At 34.5% G+C, this 24,282-nt stretch overlaps 1 protein-coding gene across 1 annotated transcript; it reads right to left on the bottom strand.

Moving 5' to 3' along the window:
* Nucleotides 1-2,386: 2,386 nt before the first annotated feature.
* On the bottom strand, nt 2,387-22,475 carry LOC131063859 (uncharacterized). Its single transcript, XM_057997814.2, has 6 exons — nt 22,229-22,475; nt 11,238-11,304; nt 7,327-7,449; nt 7,149-7,232; nt 2,845-2,931; nt 2,387-2,764 (listed from the first exon to the last, which is right to left on the bottom strand). The coding sequence occupies exons 1-6, from the start codon at nt 22,303-22,305 to the stop codon at nt 2,666-2,668; spliced, it is 537 nt and encodes a 178-aa protein (XP_057853797.2). The 5' UTR covers nt 22,306-22,475; the 3' UTR covers nt 2,387-2,665.
* Nucleotides 22,476-24,282: the final 1,807 nt, after the last annotated feature.

Genomic DNA, 24,282 nt, shown 5'->3' with positions numbered 1-24,282 from the left:
GTGTTTCAAAATCTTAAAAAGTTATGTTTAGTTTCTGCTATTTTATGTTAAAGATGTCTTTAACAGCAGCTGTAGCTGTTTACTGTTCTGTTATTTGGTTAAGTTCTTGCTGTTGTGACACTGATGTTACAGCTATTATGCTGCTGTAGCTGCTGTTTCTTTGTATATTGATTCTAAATCCAATGTAAAAAGATGTATTATTTTTTATAATTTCTACAAAACAAATTGACACGATCTCACAAAAACTTATGGAACGATTTGACAAGAGGAAAGAGACAGCCAGGCCAGTGTAATATTTAGGCCAAACTATACAAACATTTTTAAATTTTTTTAACTGATTTATAAATAAAATTAAACTATAACATCATTAGACCTTTTTTCAGTTTTATCTCCTGCAGCCATTGAAGCACACACTCCTCTTCCATGCGTCACAATATTTGAGTGGTTTTGTGGAAAAATCAGTGCCATGCTCCTTTGAGTGCTAGGAAATGGTCTGGTTGTGGCTACTTAAATCCTGCCAATAGCTGTCCATGTTGATGAAAACAATACCGATGACTTGTTAGTAACGTTACTCTTTTGTTGATTTGATCTATCAGATGCTCTTCCTCTAAAAGCTCACAACAATATCCCAGACTTCACACTCAATCTTTCACAGGTATATAGATCGTATCACTCCTCACACATCCATGCTTCTTCTTCCTCCTTTATCACATTGTTATGCAAATACCAATAACGACAAAATAAAATTGTCCTATTTTTCTGTTGTATCCAGATTTTTTTCTATCTGATCTCAGTAAATAATTAACAGTGGCAAGGCTGAAGAAGGCATAACTACCCCAGCAATAGAGCAGCATGCCCAAGTCTTATGCTGAGAATTTAATAGAGATAAATTAAAAAAGCAACGCCTTTGATACAATCATGAGCAACCCACAAAGAAAACTACATTATATAGTTGCTCTTGCTTATGAACACTACAGTTCAAAGACCATGCCCGGTAACAAAATGTTGAAGTTGCACTTAAGGCAACATGGTGTTGATGACAAAGGAACACTAAAAATTTGCACTATGGTGGAATGATATTCATAAATACCATGCCAAAATAAAAGAAATGTGTCCACCTAAACTCCACTGTCAAATACAAACACATTTTTGACAGATCACAAGATCTAAGACTGCTCTGATATCAAATGATGAAACAATTTATGCAAATGTATCAAGATAACATTATTCATAATCCTAAGAGAATTATAAAATGAATTTGGGTCCTATTTTTAAGCCTGGTATCCCTCCTCTTCAATAGCTTAATCCTAAAACAAAAACATGGGTAACAGGTTTAATAAATTAAAGTTTAAACCAGAGTAGCCGGAAGCTCCTTTGTCCCTCCCTAGGCATGCGTATCCCTGTATCCGTATCCGTTCCCGTTTTTGAAACAAATACGTATCCGATACAGCCCGGATACACATCGAATACTGTACCAATGCATGCCCAAAAAACCTTGATTTCCAACATGCTAGATACTATGTGATTTGATTTTTAAAAAATTTGACGTAAATCTTCCTAAATCTAATTTTAAAAAACTTCATTCATGCATTTTTTTTTTTAAAAAAGTGGTATAAACAAAACCAACACCAAATGAGAAAGACAAATGAAATGTTTTTCTATTTTAGTGACCCATTTTTTGGGTTATCTTCCAATGCAACTCTACTTTTTTGCATATTGTAAAATGTTAAATCAACTTATCATTATTTGTGTAGCAATTATATGTCTATATTGCTTTCAAAGTAATGAAAATCTCCTCAAATAACTTAGAAAAATGTGTTAAATATATGTGTATATGTTTTTTTATGAATGACGTATCCAACCGTATCCATATTTGGGGGTCTTAAAAAATGGCTGTATCCGTATCCGTATTTGTATCCGTATCTGTGTCCATGCAACTTTGGTTTAAACCAATACCTAACACAACTATGACTTAATATATTTCATAACAGTCAAATTTATATGTGGGATAACACATTCAATTAAATTTAATTCTAAAATGACAATTTTGAAAGGCAATTAAGGAGGTTGAGTGTTTCACTCCTATAACTATGAAGTTCTCAACCCGTAGGGGCTTGAATTTGGGTCTACTCTCTAGTGATTTGTTCAACCTTCAACCCAGCCCAAACAAAATATAATGCCAAATTATTTTATGAATGAACTTCGTATAAACAAAAAAAAAGGTGGTGCCTTGGAAAATTAATGCAAACAGTATAATCTCTTTGAAGAGCACGCAAGTTCATTTAATTTGAGAATTTATTTTGAGAAGAAAAAAAGTTTAATTAAATTCAATGAAATATACAGACTAATTCATTAGCAGAATACTAGAAGTTAAAAAAAAAAAAAATCATGTCAAACCATCATAAAATGGTATATTCACATGCTGCCTTTGGGTAGGTTTCATCTACACTATTTAATAGATAAAACACAGCTTAGTGAAAACAATTGTGAGGTAATATTGAAGAATTTTGTTATCCTAGATAACACAACAAGAAACTGTTCAGAAAAACAAAGCCTACTTAAGAATACAATTGCTGTATGTAACCTTTTAGCAGATTTTAATTCTGCAGACCTGTGTACCATGATAAATTCTAAGGTATTCTGAGATTTCTATCCACGTCTTGTACTATGTAAACTTTCCATCTGCATCTCGAACAGCGATTCGGCACACAATGGCATCAGCCAAAGATGAGATCCCCAGTTCAAGAGATGATATCTTATAATGCTGCAAAAAACAGAATATTGTCAAACAGGATTATCATTGATAATACATAATTATGATTGAAAAGTTTGTAAACCACATACTTTTTGTATCAGAGCTTTGTCAGCTCTGATTGCCAAGTCTGACATGCTTATTTCTGTGCCATTAATCAGCCTCCTAGTAGCCTCCAACTGTTGCAAGATAACATTATTTGTAAAGAAAAAGTACTCTCCTCTTTGCAAAAATATACAAACCTAGAAGGAAGTGAATTTGCTCAAATTTTCGCACAGTATACACAGTTGGGAGCTTAAATGTTTGAAGAATGTATAAAACCTCCAAAACCATGCTAAAAGAGAAGTCTCGTTTTAATGCCAAGATGAATCTCATGCAAATATTTGTACATGGTAACATACACATTTTGACTTGAAAGAATTAAGACATATTGTTAATGCCATTTGTTCAAGCTTAGTAGTTCGCAGACTTGCATCTATGATTTGCAGACTTGAAGACTTCCTGGCCTTATCCACATTCATGGAAATGTGTAAGGATGTATGAATATTTCAAAAAATAAATGTGCTGCAAGATTGGATAAGTTAATAAAATACAGTTTGGGGGCAGTCAACCATCCACTATCCACAATGTTAACCCCAATTTACGGGCTTTCTCTCCCTCCTGTCTACTTCCCTCACTGCTTCCATCACCCTCCCCTATCCCTCATGACACCTTTCATTACTATCAATATGTTTGGAGTGCCAGGGGATTATCATATGAGACCGTAAAGAAGACTCATCCCACCTAATGATTGTGCATATGCGTTCTTTGCATTTAACAATATCCAAGATCATTAAGTGTATATTGTACTGTGCAATAGTTGTGCTCTTGCATTAAATGGATTGTGTTAATTTATCACAATATTCAGACAATTGACCTAGATTACCCTAATACTTTCAGTATTCGTAGCTTTATTTCAAAGAAAGGCTGCTAAGAAGTCAGGACCATCAATAATGATGGACTGCAGGATTATTATAAAATTCAAACAAAATCCAGTTTTCAGCTTTCATAATTGATAACCAGAACATTGAAAAATAGATATTTTACAAGCCATTGTGCGTCTCATAAGAACATATTAATAAGCTTAAACTGGTAATCTGAGCAAGGAACTTTCCAAGGCTCAACAAGAGTGTACAAAAACATTAGCTGAGGATAAAGCAGCAATAGAAAATGCCTCATCTTTATGGCCAACCATAGAGAAAACAAATACAGAATGCACCTTGCACTATACAAGTAAATAGATAAAATAGTCAGGCAGTGTGATTAACTTGAGGTCCAATGGATATATAATTTGAAGATCCCTCAAAGTAGCACTGAGCTATGTTCAATGTAAGTAATATGATATTAGATGAACAGGTCTTACAACTACCTATAGATATCTCTACCTACTAACCTTTAGAGAAAAGCTACTCTGAAAAGATTATGAACCTTTTAGAAACAATTGCATTAAACCGGTAAAAACTACTCAAGAATACTTATGATAGTATATCATTCTCTACAAAGATTATGTTCAACAAACACCATATTTAATTATTGATCGTGTCTACATTACAAGAAGTTCTAAGTTGCTCGACCACCTCAAAAAAAGGATGGAATGTTAGTAGATTTGAAGTTAATATCATCTTTGGACGGAAATAAATTGTGCATGTTGGTGTAATATTTATTTCACCTAGGATAGTGTTTATTTTAACTGTAACATTGACCCTAATTAATAAGTTTGCAAAGAATATTAAGAATATTTAATTATCCTCACCTAGGTAGCTAATAATGACATGTCACCTTGACATGAGGTACACAAGTGCCACCATTGCCTGATCAATCCTTGATTGGCAGTAGTTAGGTGCCACATTTGATCAATCAAGACCACCTATGTCTTAATCAAATTGAGTTAACCGATCCATTGATTAGCAGTTCAATTTTTGATCTCTTAGTTATATTGAGTTAACTGATCCACTAAATGTCAGATAAACTCATGACCTCGAGACATGTCATCTTCTTGAATCGTGCACCCAAGAGGCCTATTTATGTGCATTTCATCATTTCATTTGATATTTAATTGATTCTGATTATTGATTTCCTCTTCATTGGAATTGCATTTCTTATTTACATATTGCAACCCTCGATACCTCTATATTTTGCTATTGTAACTTTTTTGATTCACCAAGATCTCGGATAGTGTGATAGGATTTGCAACAAATCTTACATGTCATTTATAATAAGCTATGTTACAAAAATAGCCAAAATTTGTAATATCCCCAAATAGGGATAATGGAAAAACAACAATATCTCCAAAAATATGCAATAGAAAATTCTGAAACTTTATGTGCAAATAGATAAACCTTCAACAAACTAAAATCTATACTCAGAATATTTTTCTGATTTTTCTGTGAATTTATAGAAATTTCTGAATATTTCTGAATATGAAAAAGTTACAGAAAACACACTAAACTGCCCAGAAATTTCAGAAACAGTTATCATTATTTTTCTTATGCTTTTTCTGAGATGAATGTAACCAGCACTATACAAGTTAATGCCCAAATGCCTAAGAAAATGCCTTCAAAATCTTAGCCGTCCTTCAGAAAAGCAGCGTTGGGTTTCACAATGACTTTCCACTTGTCCTTGCTGACATTATCCTCAAAGATACTCAGGAACATGTAGGAATATTGTTGTTGGTTGTCCAAATCTGATTCTGATTCCTCTGAATTACTCCTCCAAAATGGTCTCCAAAACATGATAACAGTAGGTAGCTCTGAAAAATGACATGCTAGGGAATCACAGACCAAAGCCCTTCCTCCAAAACACACCCTATTGAGTAGGGGGAACCCGTATGTCTCTTTGAAACCAGGGTTACCCAAGGGTTTCAAACCTCAAACCAAAAGATTGCAGCAGCAATAGAGAAAAGTCTGTTCACATAATGAGTTCCAAGAGAACCCTAACCTGTTATATAATGTCTCCCAAAATAATGATCTAATATCAGCCATAGATTAATTGCTATCCCAATTCAATGCTCCAAATAAAACCCTCAAAAATGACCCAACAGGCTCCTTATTTTCCAACACCCCCTTGACCCTTTTTGCACATGTTTAATAAAAATCACTTAAAGTACATGTCTCCTAAGCCATTAAACTCAAAAAATGGAAATAGTCTTTAGGCTAAAAGTCACTTAAGTTGCATAAAAAGACGTGCCCACAACTTAAAATCACTTAAGTTGCATAAAAAGGCATGCCCACAACTTAAGAATAGAATAGAGAACAAGACAAAGACTCTAACACTTAACCAATGATGCTCTAAGTCCTCTTCCTCTTGGGTAATGCAAGGAAACGACAGCCAATGCATAATCAAGTCTCATTGCTTGAGTTGGGGACATTACAAAATCTTGTACATACTTGGATAATACTTGTTTTGAAATTGAAATCAGAACTGGGTTCAATTCACCTGTGGATTTCTTTCCATGCTGTGTGTTGATTTCTTTCATGCCGATTTCAATGCGTGGTCCACTGCAAACATTCTAATTTCATCACCCCCTTTTTTCTTGTATGTACTCATATCAGTAAAATATGTTGAATCTTTGACAAAAGAACATGATTTATGCACCAAAGGTTTGATTATCTTAGCAAAGTATGCCACAAACTTATATGCAGGAGAATTAATGTATCCATAATTGGTCTTAATGGGACCCCCTCTTTGTGAATCACTAAGGCACCAAAAATTCTCAAGGTGATTTCTATATCAGCGTTAAGATGTTTCTTCACACTATTCTCAAACAGCTTGATTTATAGCTTTTTTCACTTTCTTAATGATCATGGACATCAAGTTGTAGTCCAATCTTTTGTAATTTCCATTGTTTATCGAAAGGTCTACATCTTTGCCTGCTTGTCTATCTTATTCATAACTACTGTGGCATTCCCCTTGTTTATCGAATAGTCTACATCTTTGCCTCCTAGTCAACCTTGTTCATAACCACCGTGGCATTCCCCTTGTCTACTTTTATGGTGACAATGTTTCAATTCTATTGAATTTCTTCATAGCAACCCACTTGACTTTTCAGATGTTACACTAAGGTGGCCTAGCATATTTAAGAGCTATGGCACAATGATTTCAATGATGTTTGTTGGATTTTTCAGGTGTAAATCCATAGTCTAAGTATTGAATGGATGTCTTTGCATCTATTGATAATTCTAGTGCTCCATTTTAGATCAAACATGCCTCCCAAATTTTATTTGTATCAATATGTAATTTATCGAATTAATGAAAAAAGACTTCACAATATGAAAAGAGAATTTAGAAATGCATTTTGCTTGTCAATATGCCTCATTTAATTAAAAATGGCTGCATAGACATGTTTACAGATAGTTACCTCATTGGAAGTGGCATCAAATCGAGCTACAAGAATATATGTTGTATTCTCATCAATGCCACATCTTTTCAAAGATTCTAATATCTTGAAAATGTTAAGGTCTAAGAAACTTTTGATTTAGGATGTAATGAAAAGGCAAAGGTTCAAATTCAAGATGAAACTTGTGAGTGAAGGATACATGCTTCGATCCAGAGTAGTTGTACACAAGCTCTGAATGAAGAGTTCTTGTGGTAAGACACCCTCGCCACTTGGCCAAGAGAGTCTTATGTGCAGCAGCAAGAACAGGAAATACATCTGGTATCTGTAACAAATTAACACAAAAGTAATACTTCTTATTGAAAAAATTGAGTTCAAAGTAGTAAGAGTCAATAAGGAACATATATAAATGAATTCCATCAATCCTTTTCAATTTAATCTGTTCATCATTTTGTCAAGGATGTAAGTACAATCCAATACACAGACTAGAGATGCCACAGACACATTAACCTAACAAAACAAGTCAATGAAATAATGGTTAATCTTTATAAATAAAATGAATAAATTGAAAACAATGATGGTAAGATTAAGAGAAAAGAAAAGAAATTGAAAGTGCCTGCAAGAGGGGTAAAGCTAAATTTTGGTGGTCCCTCTAAAGGCAACCCTGGCTTAGCAAGGGCTTGTTTCATATTATGAGACGTTAAAGGAAAAATATAATAGGAGGCTCGCATTCTCTTGGGAACAAAACCAATAACTATGTGGAGTGGATAGCCCTTCTTACAAGTATTCAAGCTTCTTACAGAGCTGGCTATAGAGAAATGGAAATAGAAGGTGATTTGCTAATTGTTGTCTTCTGTTAATAAAGAATGTTGTCCAGACTCCAAATTAACATCTTCAAGCAACCTTAGAGGAAATATTAATATGTAGAGATAATTTTTTTCCTTCAATATCTCCCACTGTCATAGGGAACAACAACATGCTGCAGATCTTCTAGCGAACTTGGGAGCTTGGCAAACATCTTTCTCATTGGTGGAATGTGCATAAGTTAATGATGGGAGAATCTAAGAGCTGTAATAGATGAGGGACACCCATAGCATGTTTTGTTCACAGATAAAGTGTAGTTGGTGCTTTAGGTAGGCTAACAGCAACAAGGTAGCATGAATAATATTATAATACCTTTCACCTGCTCTAGATTCCCTTCACATTTATTATAAGAAGCATTGGAGATATTCAACAATAATATGTATATTTGTTTTGATGTGTATGTGCTTATCTTTAGGTGGAGCTATAAGGTAGGTGAAGGGGCCTCTAGGTTTTACTTTTCTATGGCTGGTGATTTCTACAGCTATGTATTTTACAGGAATGGCAGGTGGTTCCTTGACTCGTGACTTCTTGAGGCAAGGGATGTTTACTATTTACAGATCACAGATTGAAGAATAGTTCCAATTGCAATTTGGCTACAAACCTCAAAATTATAAACACTGTTCTAGTAAAGAGGGCATGATTGGGTTTACTAAAGCCCATGTAACTACTTTGGCAGAATTTGATGAAATTGTGAAACAGCTGGTAGGGAATAAATAACTAAAGGGATTGCTTAATGCAGCTGTTGGTATTGACTACCTTGCCAAAGAAGATTGAGGTGTAGGGAGTAAATTAGAGCTGGGAACAGTTCTCAGCCATTGACTCATCAATAGACTCAAGAATTAAATCCATACAACTGCTATACATAGTCCAATGAAGCAATAGTTTGCAAAAAATCGTGATTATACCCGATTAATCCTGAATCCTGGAGCTGGCAATTTATTCCCCGAAAAAATCCCAATTCATGAAAAAATCGTTGACCAAGTGTTGACCCAATTTTCAAAGATTTTTTGCATTTAAATCACATTAAAATAATGTTAAAAACCCCAAAAATGGCAAAAAAAGTGAAAAAAATCATTGTAAGAACTTGCAAAACCTTAGAAAAACGCATGAAAATACTGAATTGCTTAGAAATAGGGTTGGTATGAGACAAAATCAGAGTCAATGTGGAATCAACGTTGAAAAAAGTTTGTTATTTCGTCCATTTTATAGGGGTTCATCATTCCCCACACTTGTTCAAACCCACGAGCTCAACAACCCAACAAAGGTAGAAAGCCCACGAGCTCAATGGCCTAGTAGGGGTTTGAACCTTGGTGGCTACCTCACCAATGGAGTTTTTCTACCACAACACTAAACATTCAAAGACAAATTTCATATATGTAGATATAGATATATTTTTAATTTATAATTGATATAGTTAATTTCATATTCAAAGACATATTTCATATATGTAGATATAGATATATTTTAATTTATAATTGATATAGTTAATTTTTGCTCAAACAAAGACATACAATTCATTATGTGAGCAATATATCTAAAGTGCTCCACGAAATAAATCTGAATGACAACAAACAAGCTTACATGGTTGTAATAAAAGAGCCTCCAACACACAATCATTAAAATTTGTCTCTACCTAAAATAGTAGTTGCAAGCTAGGTATTGCCAAAACCAGTGGCTTGCTCATCTTTTACTTCAACTAAACAAATGCCTTTTGTTGAATTCTACCACATATAAAAGACTTACCAATTACCACCAAGGAATATAAAGCATTGCAAGTATGGAATATGATTTGATAAGCTTTATCAAATATTGAACTACCCCTAGAAAACTCCTTGCCTCAATCACAATGAAAGCCTTGGATCAATTCAAAATGGCTTCCACTTTTACTAAACTCCTAACGATTGTTGGATCTTTGTCTGATAAATTTTGATCTCAGCTACTTCATAGACTTAGCTAATCTTTGATTTCAGACTTAGACAACTATTTGGTGTATTTGGTGACTGCCCTTTTAAAAAGTTAAATGAATATTTGCCTATGTAATCAGCAATATGAATATAAACAACAAAAATGTATTTTCTACAATTCATGGGTTAAACTCCTTGTCTCAATCACAATGAAAGTCTTGGATCACTTCAAAATGGCTTCCACTTTTACTAAATTCCTAGCAATAGTTGGATCTTTGTCTGATAAATTTTGATCTCAGCTACTTCATAGACTTAGCTAATAACCCTAGAAAACTCCTTCCTCAATCACAGTGAAAGTCTCGGATCACTTCAAAATGGCTTCCACTTTTACTAAATTCCTATCAATAGTTGGATCTCAATCTGATAAATTTTGATCTTAGCTAATCTTTGATCTCGGACTTAGACAACTATTTGGTGTATTTGGTGACTGCCCATTTAAAAAGTTAAATGAATATTTGCCTATGTAACCAGCAACATGAATATAAACAACAAAATCTATTCTACAATTCATGGGTTAAACTCTATTTTATTTACTCTCTATATCTCTATGCTATGGAAATACCCTTAAGTTTTAAAAAAAAAGTAGTTTGTGTCTATTTTTCTACAAATTTTTACGATTTTTTAAAACCCAATTTCTTACCCATTTTTTCAAAAAATCTTATACTTCTGGTTTGCCGATTTTTTCCCCAAATGATTTTTGTTACTATGATAAAAACTAAAAGCATTGTAAGTGTGGAATATGATTTGATAAGCTTTCTTAAATATTAAATTAACCCTACAAAACTCCTTGCCTCAATCACAATGAAATTCTTGGATCACTTCAAAATGACTTTTACTTTTACTATTTGTCAGTTAACTTTTGATCTCACTTACTTCGTAGAGTTAGTTAATACTTAGACAGCTACTTGGTGTATTTGGTGACTGCCCTCTTAAAATGTTAACTGATTATTTGCCTATGTAATCAGTAACATGAATATAAACAACAAAAAATTATTTTCTACAATTCACAGGTTAAACTCTATTTTATTTCCTCTTTCTATCTCTATGCTATGGAAATGCCTTGAAATTATTTTTAAAAAATAGTTTTGTCTCTTTTTTTACAATTTTTAATGTTTATTTTTTTAAATCCGATTTTTTGCCGATTTTTTCAAAAAAAATCTTATACTTTTGGTTTGTCGATTTTTTCCCTAAACGGTTTTTGCTACTATGCAGATAATATAAATTGGATTCAAACATTTGATCAGGAAATAAAGAGAATTTGACAGAACCTGGAAATGAAACCTACAAGTACTGCATTAAAGAATGCCAATTCTGGTTCAAGTGTCCCCGCTTGCATAAGATTTAATAGTTCCCTGAAACACAGACAAAAGGTAAGATATCTGGAATTCAGTTAAAGAGACTTACGAGATACATTTGGTATGTCCATTGCCATCTTGCTAAATAGAACATATGGGAGAGATGACAAAAGGATCTTTAGTACCATACAACTGCCACCCTAAATACAGCTTAGAGTAAAAAGACAAATAAATATTATGGAAGCAATAATGAGTTGAGGAAGGAACCCTATCAAGTCAAAGGAAAATGAGCCCAATAAGAGACCTGACTCTTCGCAGCAATATATTAGTTTGCTAAAGCCTGGACAAATTAGCATGCACTACGTATATCCAGCAATGAAGACTAGAAATTGTATAAAACAGAGAAAACAAGAAGATAAATGTAGAATTAAAATGGCAAAAGACAATTGCTAAACTAATTATATAATAAGAAAATAATGCATTGAAAACCAATCAAAGGACAAGTGTATCCCTTGCCTAGCTAAACATGGCTCTCATGGGATGCTAAAGCCTTATATCACTAGGTTAGGAGACTTTATCTATATAATCTTTATTATTCATTGGTAAAGCAAAAAGGAATGCACATTAGATGATTAAAAGGGAAGATGACGTCTAGATAAGATTCACTATTTGATTTCCTTTCATACTTGACGCAATATTTCCTTAATTTAAAAAGCATACGATCAATTGAATCTCTTCCAAAACTAAAAATCCAAATCCTCTTACCATAAGTTCATTTATCACTGTAATGCAGTGAAGAAAGTCTCTGACACTGACCATTAAATATAACAATCCATATCCCATAAAATCAACAAAAACAGAAATAAATCCTCAGTGCTTATGAACTTAACCAGATACTGTGTGATAAATACAGCTGGAATCCAAAATTATAAATATAAAAACTACAACTATCTTTTTTGCATTGAAGGATCGCCTGCAACGATTCCAGGGCATGCTTTCCAGATTTTGTAACTGAGTTATTATGAAGATATGGGCCCAACCTCACCACTAGACCAAAGATCAACAAACTGATAGATGGGATTCAAATTTATGGATCAGATTAGCTAGTTAATTCTAAATCATGAGAAAAGAAAGACATCACGTGTATATGGATTCTACAGAATGGGACTGCACATTTTATAGAAGACATGAACAGTTTTAACTTTTATATATAAGTTAAACATATCCATGTCAGTTGGATTGGAATTTCTTATAAATAAATATGTATTGTACACCATCTCCAACATACACAGGCCTGACTCGCATAGAAAGATCTTAATGGGCTTCAATTTAGAACTGGATAGGAAATTTTGAATATTTCAACCCAACTAGTATGTACAGGGAAAAACACGGTATGTACATCAGTTTACAATAGAAGTGAGTTCATGACCTTGCCATAACCATTACCAATCCTAAAAGAAAAAGGGGAGCATCAGTAGATTACAAGCTATATAATCAGTCCTTTATCGGATACGTGCATTACAGTTCTTAGCTCAGTGTAAATAACTGTAAGTCACTAGGCTATCATCTACACCTATCAACCACTCAAGAATTTAGTATCCCGCTGAAACCAAAAAAAAAAGTTATAATGGACTACAAATGAGGTTTCTACTGGAATGGAAAAACCAAATTCAAACAAACCTATATCACCAAAACAGAATGAACTTTTAAATAATAAGTTTAAAATGGACTCTTGGTGGCACATCTATGCTGCACCAGCTTCAATCAAGATAACCAGAACTGGTACTCATGAAGTCAAACATCTAGCCAAAGTAGAGGTACCAACCATTGTTCAGTTTCATTTCCTTGAATGTAACGTAATTTGCCTCTACACTTACCCTGAATGAATGCCACAGACTTTTCATCTCCAGACTCTTAAATCTAGAAATTAGAACAAGAATAATGAACTTTGTTCATTCAGGAATTTGACAAAGTTTTTTTGCTTCAATATTTGATTCACAACCCTGAATTGGAGATTTCAAAGATTCAGGGTCTAACATAGGCAGACATCTCAACTGTTTGGGAAGTCACTTCAGGCAGCAATCTATTGGTGTGGGCAGCTGAAGGTTGACCTTGCTAGCCAAGATCAGCCAAGGAAGCCTAGGGTTAGCCTTGGTTGGACAGACAGTAGGTTGGAACAATAAAATTAGCCTAAGTAAACTAGGATCAGCCTCAAGCAACCAGTGGAAGACCATGATGATGACAATTCCCATCTCTAGATGTCTAGATGTCTGATTGTGTTGTTCACTACAAATGAAGAGTACATGGCTGTAAGGAGGTAAAGTAGTTATAGAGATTAGCTTTAAATATTGACTCAGTGTGCAGTCAAGTCAAGATCAGATGTCATAGTTAAGAGTGCTATCAATTTGGAAGAAAATCCAATGTACCATGCTCATAGTAAGCATATTGATAATCGGTATCACTTTGTCAACAAGACTGATGAGCATGGGAAGGTCATGATACTAAAGATTGACACTTTGGATAATGTTGCAGCTTCTTTCACTAAGCCAGTGAGCACAAATAATTTTTGTTGGTGGAGAGAGGCTATGGACCTTGCCTCTTCTAGCACTTGATCCATTCATCTTGGCTTCCTATTATGTCTTTGCAATGTAAAAGTCAAGTGGAAGCATGGTAAGTTTATGTGTGTCATAAACCTTGTTGACTAATTGTCACTATTCATGTAAATAATAAACTATGTATAATCTCCAAATGTTATGAAGTGGGTTAAATGGGAAATGAAGGTTTAAGACATTATTTATTTATTATTTATTCTTCGAGATACTTGGAATATTGTGTAAGAAGACATAGAATGTTAGGAAAGGTGTCCAAACCTTGCATCTAAATGTAAAATGCACAAAAATGCAATTTTCATTCTATAAAACAAAAAATCTCAATTTCTACACTATAGAGGTCATTTTTGGTTTTAAAATTATATCAAAATAGGTCATATCAAGTTCCTAGTTACAAGGATGTAGATCTCTTCGATCTCTACAATTTCGAATAAAAAGAGCTCAATTGGCTTCCTAGATCAACAATTATGGTCTTGGGAAGTTGATCCTCATCAGAAATGCAACAGCGTCTATGACACATAAGAGAGCTGTAAAAGGGAGTTACACTTGTTGATCAACTTATGATGCCTATTATGACATGTCATTAAACACCTTTGAATGGAGATAATGGAGCCAAAATGGAGTTCCCAAGGCAGTGAATGGATTTTGACAAGCTTATGGCAGGTGGAAGGAAAATGCTATTTTTAGCCTATGGACTCATCTTGGGATTTGGGCGTTCAATTTTTATCTAGGGATTTACACATCACTTTTTCTAATTACCATTTGGGGGTTTCTTGTATTGTTTCCCCCATTTAGTGGGTGCTTGATATGGACATTGCATGGTGAGTTCTATAGGTACTAAAATGCTGTCAAATTTGCTCCAAGATCTCTTGTTGGTGATACCTCTCAAGGGCATGTCCCTATGACTGTGTTGTAACCTTTGTAGCTGATAATACAATTGATTTGTGGTTCGGCCTAAAAGGGTTTTTCCCACATAAATCTACGTTATGGTATAATTTTAGTTGTGCAGTTTTCATTCTAACTGCAAAGATGTAATTTATTTGTGCATACCTCTCCTAAGAGATTAGATCAAGAAGCATGTTCACACTCTTTCTTCTTTTCATTTGGTATCAAAGCCTGATCTCCTCAGATTCTAGGTGTTGGGGACATTTTTTTCTACTAATCTTTGATTGAATGGGAATTTGTCCAGAAGGAGATCTTGTCACAAGAAAATGACAAACATGTCAACGATAGTAATGGAATTCTTGGACACAAAATTTGATCTTGGGAAGTTCAAGATTGAGGATATGCTCACAGATAGAGATCTATGGGCTATAGTATCCAAATCCAAACCTATTGCTACATCAAAAGAAAACTGAGACAAATGGGCAAAAAAGTCATGGGCCCCATTAAGCCTTGTTTAGCAAACTCCAAATCGTTGAATGTACATGAAGAAGCCACTATTGCAGCTCTATAGAAAAATATGGATAAGATTTATCAAGATAAATTGCTAGTAAATAAACTTTTCTTGAGAACATTTTATACCCTCGAGATGGAGAATCATGGTTTTGTGACCAAGCACCTAAATGCTTTCATCATATTGTTACCTAGTTTCCCTTTGTTAGAGTGAAGATGCAAGAGAATCGATGCATGACTTTGTTATGTCCTTTGCTAGACTCATGAGATCACTTGGTGATAGCAATTGAGGGTACTACCTCTAAACTCAAAATAGATGAGGTAGTTGCATCATTATTTCATTATTTTCGGTGGAGATGTGAGGAAAAAAATTTGAATCAACCAAGGAAACCAAAGTTGTTAATGCGAGACAAAAAGAGGAAGGAAAGAAGGGCAAGAAAAGAGACAAAACTAGATGAAAATCTTGTGGGAGATCCAAGGTTAAATGTTGGAACTATGGCAGGCCTAGGCATTTCAAAAGACATTGCAAGGAGGAGAAAAAGATAAAGAAAAAATGTTCAAACGACATACCTGAAAAATTCTTAGGATGAAGGTGATGCTTTTGTTAAAGCCTTGGCAACACAAGTGGAGTTGCTAGACTATGGGGCTTATTTCCACATGACTTCACATTAGTGTTGGTTTCCAAAGTACAAAAAATAGAAATAGTGAGAAGGTGTACATTGGAGATGACACACCTGAAGATTGTTGACCATGGAAGAGTTTTGATTCAATTGCTAGATGCATGTGTGGTGGGCATCAATAGTGTACTACATATCCCTAGTTTGGCATGAAAACTACTTTCACTTAGCAAGTTTAATGATGTGGGTGTGTAGATTGTTTTCTCTAATGAGCATAAGATGATGTGAGAACCATGGTGCTTGCTAAGGTTGTTTGTGTGGGCAATCTATTTTAACTAGAGTATGCGCAGTTCTCCTACTCCTTAAGTGAAGAGATCTACAAAATCTACAAATCCACTATCTGAACCAGCAATTGCATCTACTTCCAATTGTTGTGCTTTATGGGTAGCTAAGGATGTTCTTGCTTCAAAGGCCAAGCTACCTATGAAGATAATGATGTTACAACACTAGAGAATGAGCCACATAGGTGGGAAGGGTATAAGGTTCTTAAAAATTAAAAAATCTTGTTGAGGGTTTAAATGATTGTGCTCTTGAGATTGATTTCTATGAAAATTGCATAAGTGATAAACAAAAATGCTTTAAATTTTAATTGAGTTCTCACAAATCTTTTGAGGTGTTGGATTTAATTCATTCTAATGTTTTTGATCTTGTAAATGTTCCATCATTTTCAAAAATCCCTGTATTATGTATCTTTCATAGATGACTACTATAGAAGGACATGGGTGTATTTTCTTAGAAGTAAATCTAAAGTGTTTATTTGTTTTAGAGAGTTCAAGGCTCTTGTAGAAAATTAGATTGGTTGGAAGATTAAGGTTTTGAGAACTGACAATGGTGATGAATTTTTTCAATAGACTTTGATTAATTTTGTAACCATCATGGGATTGAGAGACATGAGGCAAATCCATAAACCACTCAGTAGACGAGCTGCGGAAAGAATGAACAAGATACTGATGGAGAGAGCCTTGAGTATGCTTAGTGGAGCTGGTTTGGAACAAAAGTTTTGGGCGGAATGGTTGCTATGACTTGTAACCTAATTAATAGGTCTCCTACATCAACTCTTGTGGATAAGACTCCTATAAAGGCTGGTTAGAAAAAAGCCCTCATTAAACATCTTTGTGTTTTTTATTGTGAAGCATATGCTCATGTGCCTAGAGAGAAACAATCAAAATTAGAGAACAAGGCAACATAGTGTACCTACACTGACTATGCTGTTGGTGAGAAAAGGTACAAACCTTGGGATCTATAATTGAGAACTTAAGAAATTAAGCCTTCTCCTATAGTTTTGCAACCAAGAAAGATTAAGACAAAAGGTGTGGTTTGCTACCCCTTAAAGACAAAGAAAATTGAATAAAAGCTCATTAAGGACCTAGAAAGGAGAGTTTAAATAGTTCAAACAATTTTATACTAGTTCAGAGTCTTCAGACAATTATATACTAAAAATAATAAAAATATCAAATAAGACTTCTCAAAATTAGAAGGCAACATAATTTTTATTTTTAAAACAACAAAGGCCCAATATAAGAATATTGAATGCGTTCTCTAAAAGAAAGATTAACCGAGAAGGTGCGATGTCCCCAACTAGGGATTAGCTGAATTTTGTCCTGAATTAGTAATTCCATAATATAGTTTATCATTTTTTCAAATTATGAGAGTGACTTAATCTATTCAGTGAATAAACTTACGAATTGACGAATAAATACATGGATTAATAGCACATATATTGCAAAGAATGATAAACATGTCTTTCTACCCATAACCAATCAGAGTTTAGTTTGGTAGGAAAGCCTTGAGAGGGTGCTTGTAAACTGCTCAACCCAACTAAGCCCAAGAGCACGCAGTGTCCCACTATGACAACTCACCTCTTGGCCCACAAGAGGCAGGAACGTCCCACTATGACAATTCCATCCCTTGGGGCATCCCTTGGGGTGGCCTGCTTAGCTTGGGAGAACCGGTAAATTGCAATTCCCTAACATACTTCCTCCATTCATTCCTTTGATTGATTACGAGATAAGACACGCATATATAAATAATCTAAGAAAATATAATCAAGTATATATATATATATATCAAGCCAATATAAATCTTGCTAACATCATTATCATATATAAATCTATTATCCTTATTCTAATTTGAATATATATATATATATATATAAAAAATTATATTACCAATATATTTGGTAATTACCTACTATATAAATTATTAACACTTCTACCTATTGTGGCTATAAAAGTAGATAGATCTGACATGCGTCAGATCTGGTCTGCCACAGTAATGAAATTAAATATGACTGTCATCGTATTGCAGTCTATATTAATAGTATTATTAAATTCAGCATAATAACATTATCAAGCTTCATATATTAAGCATACGTATTAAGCACATCCCCATGCATACCACCAAGAACACAAATGTTACTGCCTGTAACTTGATAACAATTCGGATCTGATCTGATCAATAGTGATGTCACTAGATGCTTTTGATTCCTTCCCTTTAAGTTTATATCTCTCAATTTGAGGGAGAGGTCACACCTCTTCATCATGTATGCCCTTTAGCAAGAGACATACCCATTCACCATTAGCACCCTTTGAAAGAGTGCAACTCTTCATTATTTCTACCCTTTAAAAGGGGCACAACCTTTCATAATCAGATCTGCACTTATTATTTAAATCAGATCTGCACTTCTCATTTCCAAATTATCCCCCCCTCTCAAATGAGGTTTTCTTCTCCCTTTTATATCTCATTGTTGAGGGAGTCACAACTTTTTCTTTCATGTCTTTTGACTTTTCATTAACTTAATTAATTTTTAATTAATCATATTTAATTATATTATTTTATATTTTAATTTAATTTTTAACGTTTTAATTTTATTATTATCATTTATTATTAAATTCTATTTCAAAGTGGGGACATTACAGAAGGTTGAGTGATTGGGATATAACTAACATAGAATCCTATGACAAGCCTTCTCATTGCCTTTGTTCATCCACTCTCACCAATACAAACACAAAAGAAATAAAATCAAGGCACAAACATGACAACACAAACAAACCAAACATCATGAGTTCAAAGCATGGCACAAATGAAATGCTGAATATCTATTGCAATGCCTGCAGCAATCAGTGACCTCCTTTACCCCAGCATCGTTGGATGGCTATAATCAGATGGCAAATCATGGTGTCATCCAATCTTTTGATTCTTTATAGTTGTGCCTCAAACACTACATTAAAAACACAATGAAAAATCAAAGGCTTACCCCCTAGGTCAAATCCATAGAGAAACCAAGGTGCCTGGGCTGGACTTGGGTAAGCCCAAGCACATCCCGGCCCCATACCCAAACCAAAACCATTTTTACCCATTTCATTTATTGTTTCTACCAAACCTAGTGACATGTTTCTTGTGCATTTACAAAGAATAATCTAAAAAATTTAAGGGCTGAATTTGATCAGCTAGTGTGTGAATGTGCTTACAAGTTTCTTCTTTTGGTCTAAGATAGTATGGAAGAATTAATGAAGCTTAAGGTAAAATTGTCAAAAAATGAGAAGGAAAAGCCAAAGATCCAGGTTTTGGTTGAGGAAAGCAGAATTGCTCATCATCAGCTCAAAAAAGTTAGGCCTTTAGGCCTCCAATAGATATTGCAAGGGTACTCATTGAAAAGATTCAATTGGCAATTGAGAAGGGCAACACATTGGCTCCAACTTCTCTTGATTCTTTAGATTCTTCAAACTCAAAGGAGTTTTCAGATAAGCTAATTTTAGCTAGATCCATTTATGTCATCACATATCACATGGAGATAGAAAAAGCCATTGACGTGATCAAGCAACCTTGAGAAAAGAATACATCCATAAAAGCAATTGTATGACTTGGATTTATTACAATGTACAAACGAGTGTTTATAAAAGCAAAAAGAAAACACTAGGTGAGGATTAAGTTAGATCATGACAAGTGTCCCCATCCTATGCTATGGGACAACATGACCTAAATATAGAAAAGCACTCCTAAGTTTAGCTTAAGTGAGTAAAGTAAAAGGGAACCTAATTGATTGATGATTGATTAATTAGGTGATTACCTATTTACTCCAACACTAGCAAGATTAACAAATTTGGGCAGCATGGGCAGCACTATGAAAGTTTTTTGGGTGTCGTAAGTATGCATATTTCCACTCCATGACAATGTAGACATTGTAGCAAATTATTTATATGGCAATAAAAGGAAACTAATTCCACTTTTGGGTAAGTAAAGGAGGTACCTTGCATATCATTGATGAGAATAAGGACAGCCATGAGTATAACAAGATCTTTTCCAAGACAAATCCTTGTCTTTATGTTGCATTTACATTTCAGCACTTTATTTCTTTGATAGCAGTTCCTTCAATTCCTCCCAGCTTTCACTTTTATTTGGAATTCGAAGTAGAACAATAACTGAGTTGTTTGATGTCCTAACTTCTAACTAGTTTTGACTGAAATTACAGATCATTTACAAACCATGGTAGTGTATCCTAAGATTGAGCAAACTATTTATTCATCCATTCACTTCTAAACAATATATTGCATTTAGTTGCATCTTTGTCAAGCTGTGGCAAGACTTATCCATGTTGCCACCACCTACTGCTAATGGTGAAAAGTTTCGGCAAGGAATTGATAAGCCTCAGATCCCCCTTCACATGATAAGAATATGGATCTTTGCTCCTATTGGTGCAGTATATATTACCAAGAGTGAAAAAGACCTCTTATTTTGTCTGCATATATTAAAGCAACCAATTAGATTTTAACTCTAGATAGCTCAGGTGTTGGGCTGGATGCATCTACTGAGAAAATTCTAGCTTTGATGAGTCGTTGAAACCTCTTCTAAACTTTCTCGATTGGCTTGGATACAAGATATATATGGGACTCCAGTTAAACAATTTTCGAAAAGAGGCACAAATTCAAAACAGATGTTCATTTGTCCAAAGTCTCGGACAAAGGCCAGGTTCTTACTAAAGATTTAAGAAAAAGAACTATTGTTGCAGACTATTTAATGTAACGTTTGATTAATTTCCCTCACTGCCTAAGTGAGAACATAAAACACTGCTTCAACATTCACAGATGGCAGGCAGAAGGATAACCCAGTAGATATGGTGAATAACAAGCTCACATGCATGTGATTACTTCTTGATCCAATTCTCAGCCTCGTTGTCTGCAAAGTGATCATATTTGGACATGCAAAGAAAGGTTTTATTCTACCTCAGAAGGAAATCCACTTTCTAACTTTCTACCACGAATTGCAACAGGATTAATTAGAATCTTTTTCCTGAAAAATAACAGCCCCTACCTTTTATGACTGCAGATATAAGTGGATGGAAAAGTTGGGGGACTAGAAATTGCCCCACCAGCTTAGGCTTTTTTTGTCATTTGTCAAACATTTAAATTTTTTCATTTTCACTAGTTAATTTTTTATTATTTTTTATTTATTATTCTGAATTGCTAAATAATACAATGCATGAGACCATCAGCTTCCATAAATTTTGGAGCTTAAACTGTACTACAAATTTAATGGGACCATCTGCTTTAAAATAACATCAGCAACTCTTCAGGAAGGCCCCCTCCATGCGACCCCATAGGGTTGAGGACAGAGATCTTAAACCCTTCCAATCTAATGTAGAGGGTTATGAGAACGTTCCTAAGAAGCCAAATTTGAGAAGAGTAAAAGATTTCTGTGAAAATAATCCTGTATTTTCTAGGGATACTCCATCACTCTGGTTATTTTGAAAGATATCAGAAACCGAACATCGATCGTGAAATATTTCCAGAATAAATAACTTGACAACTTGAACCTTGAGCTTCATGGAGATGTTAGGAGTTCATCCCACCATGTATATTACTCGGCTGATAATGTAGCTGCTGCTAATTGTGTCTAAGCTTATTTCATGGATGGAAATATCATTCTACCGAAACTACAAGTTATATTAGTTGTCAATCTATTAGTATGAATAAAACAGAGGCTAGTAAAAGATTTTACGAGTACCTCCTGGTTTGTGGTTTGGTCAAATTTGCATTTTGCTGTTTTATGTATGATCTTAACGATTTCTTAAGATTGAGTTCGGGTATGATTTACAACCGTACGAAGTCTCTTGATTTGGATTACGAAAAAGGCCCCAGTAATAGAAGCCTCTGACGTATCATAGCTTTAAAAAAAATTGTTTTGCATTGGGTTATTTATAAAAACATCAACATTCCACGACATAAGCAAGAGATTTGAATATGATGGACATTTACAGGCACTTGAACTGCACCAAAACAAAGAGAACCAAAGAACACCCACTTGCTGTTGGTAACATCCGAGAAGAGGAAAATATGCAATGTTGTTCCACTCTTATCATCTATCTTGAACTCCGTCATTATCGCTGCCCTTCTCTTCGAAAGACTGTAGTCACTGTGTAATGCACGAGTGAGCAAATGGCTGTAATTGGAGTCGGGGTTTGAGATACCAACAAAGTGGAAGAAAAATCTGCGTTGATGGGTTTTACCACACCATAACAGATTTATTAGGCTAATTCAAATTCATTCATTCAATTAAGCATGAATTATCTTTAAGGATGAAACTCGCAATCAATGGGTATACCGAAAGAGGCTCGTTAGGTGAATTAGGAAAAACATTAGTCTTTTTTTTGGCATATAATTGGGTAATACATGAGGTCACTTGTTACGTCATAATGTTGTTTGTGCAACAAAGTTCTCATTAGAGAAGTGATAGCTTCAGATTAACTATGCATCCACTTACAACGATCCAATCATAATTGAAACAAAACTTTTAAATTGAGAAGAAAAACAAGTTTCATAAACAACAAAATATGGTGAGAGTGAGAGAGAGGTTGAGATAGTGCTAGAAGGAGGGAGAGATAGAGGGGTGAAGATCGAGAGAAAGATGGGTAAAGGGATAAAGATAGAGATAGAGAAGAAGAAGAAGATAGAGATATAAATAGAGTTAGAGACAAAGATGGACAATAAGGAGAGGAATATGGAGAGGAGGAGAGAGATATGGAGATATAAAAGATAGAGGGGAGAGGAATAGATAAAAATGGAAAAGAAAAATAAAAAGAGAGAAAGGGAGAGATAAAAAGATAGAGATAGTAAGTAATATATAAATAGAGGGAGAGATATAGTGGTAGAGAGAGATAAAGATAACTAGATAGAGTTAGAGGGATAGATGAAAGAAGTGATAGGGAGAGATAGATATAGAGAGGAAAAGAGATATAGATAAATAGAGGTCTAAAAAGAGGTAGGAGATATATATATATATGGATTAATAAAAGGTAGCATGTCTAGAGATATAGGGGAGAGAGGAAGATATAGGTGGAGATGAAGATAGAGTGAGAGAGGAAGAGGGAGAATGGATAGAGAGATAGAGAGAGGGAGAGGGAGATAGAAAGATAAAAAGATACGAGGATATAGAGGAAGAGATAGGGAGATATCTATAAATGAAGAGGGAGAGATACATATAAATAGATGGTGAGATAGAGTGAGAGATAGATATCTAAGGACATATAGGGAGAGGGGGAGAGATAAAGATATTGACAAACAAAGAGATCTAGGGATAGATTGGTAGAGATGGAAAGAGGGTGACAGAAATAGGAGGAGATAGAGGGAGAGATGCACATATATTGGAAGAGAAATAGAGAGATGTAGAGATATACAAGAAGAGAAAAAGAGAGATGGATAGAGATAAAGAGATAGATAGGGGGATAGGGAGTGAATTAGGGAGAGAGAGATGGGGAGAAATATAGAGGAGGGGAAGATAGAGAGAGGGAGGTTAGAGAGAGAGAGAGAGAGAGATGGGAAGATATATATATATATATATATATATATATATATATAGAGAGAGAGAGAGAGAGAGAGAGAGAGAGAGAGATATCGTATAGGAAAGATGGAGTGAATAAGAGAAAGAGGTGGAGATAATGATATATAGATTCAGAGGGGGATATAGATGTATGGAGATAGAGATAGAGGGGGCAAGAATGAGAGAGAAATAAGGTGACAAAGACAAGTAATAGACAAAAAGGTTTAGACCTTTGAAAGAGGGAGAGTGATAGGGAGGGGGGAATATAGAGAGATAAAATTGATAGAGATAGGAAGGGAGAAATAAGGAGTGTATGTGTATACACAATAGAAAGAGTAGAAGTAGAGAGATATAAAAAGAGGGAGTAATGGGAAGATAGAAAGAGAGGGAGAGATAAGATAGATAGATGGAGAGAGGGATGCATAAAGATAGAAAGATATGGAGATAAGGATAGAAAGGAGAGAGAGAGAGAGAATAGATATAACTTTTAAATTATAAAGGTGGTGAGAGAGAGGAATAGATGGAAGGAGATGGAAAGG

Source organism: Cryptomeria japonica, chromosome 10, assembly GCF_030272615.1.
Source record: "Cryptomeria japonica chromosome 10, Sugi_1.0, whole genome shotgun sequence".
NCBI classification, from domain to species: Eukaryota; Viridiplantae; Streptophyta; class Pinopsida; order Cupressales; family Cupressaceae; genus Cryptomeria; species Cryptomeria japonica.
This window is presented reverse-complemented; position numbering and strand designations above follow the sequence as displayed.

What these genes read in the sequence shown, in the direction of transcription:
- LOC131063859 (XM_057997814.2), bottom strand. Translation starts at nt 22,305, where the DNA reads ATGACGGAGTTCAAGATAGATGATAAGAGTGGAACAACATTGCATATT. An exon ending in TCGGATGTTACCAACAGCAA is followed by an intron (nt 11,305 to 22,228) that starts GTGGGTGTTCTT and finishes TCTGTGTTTCAG; the next exon opens with GGAACTATTAAATCTTATGC. An exon ending in CATTCTTTAATGCAGTACTT is followed by an intron (nt 7,450 to 11,237) that starts GTAGGTTTCATT and finishes AATTTGTTACAG; the next exon opens with ATACCAGATGTATTTCCTGT.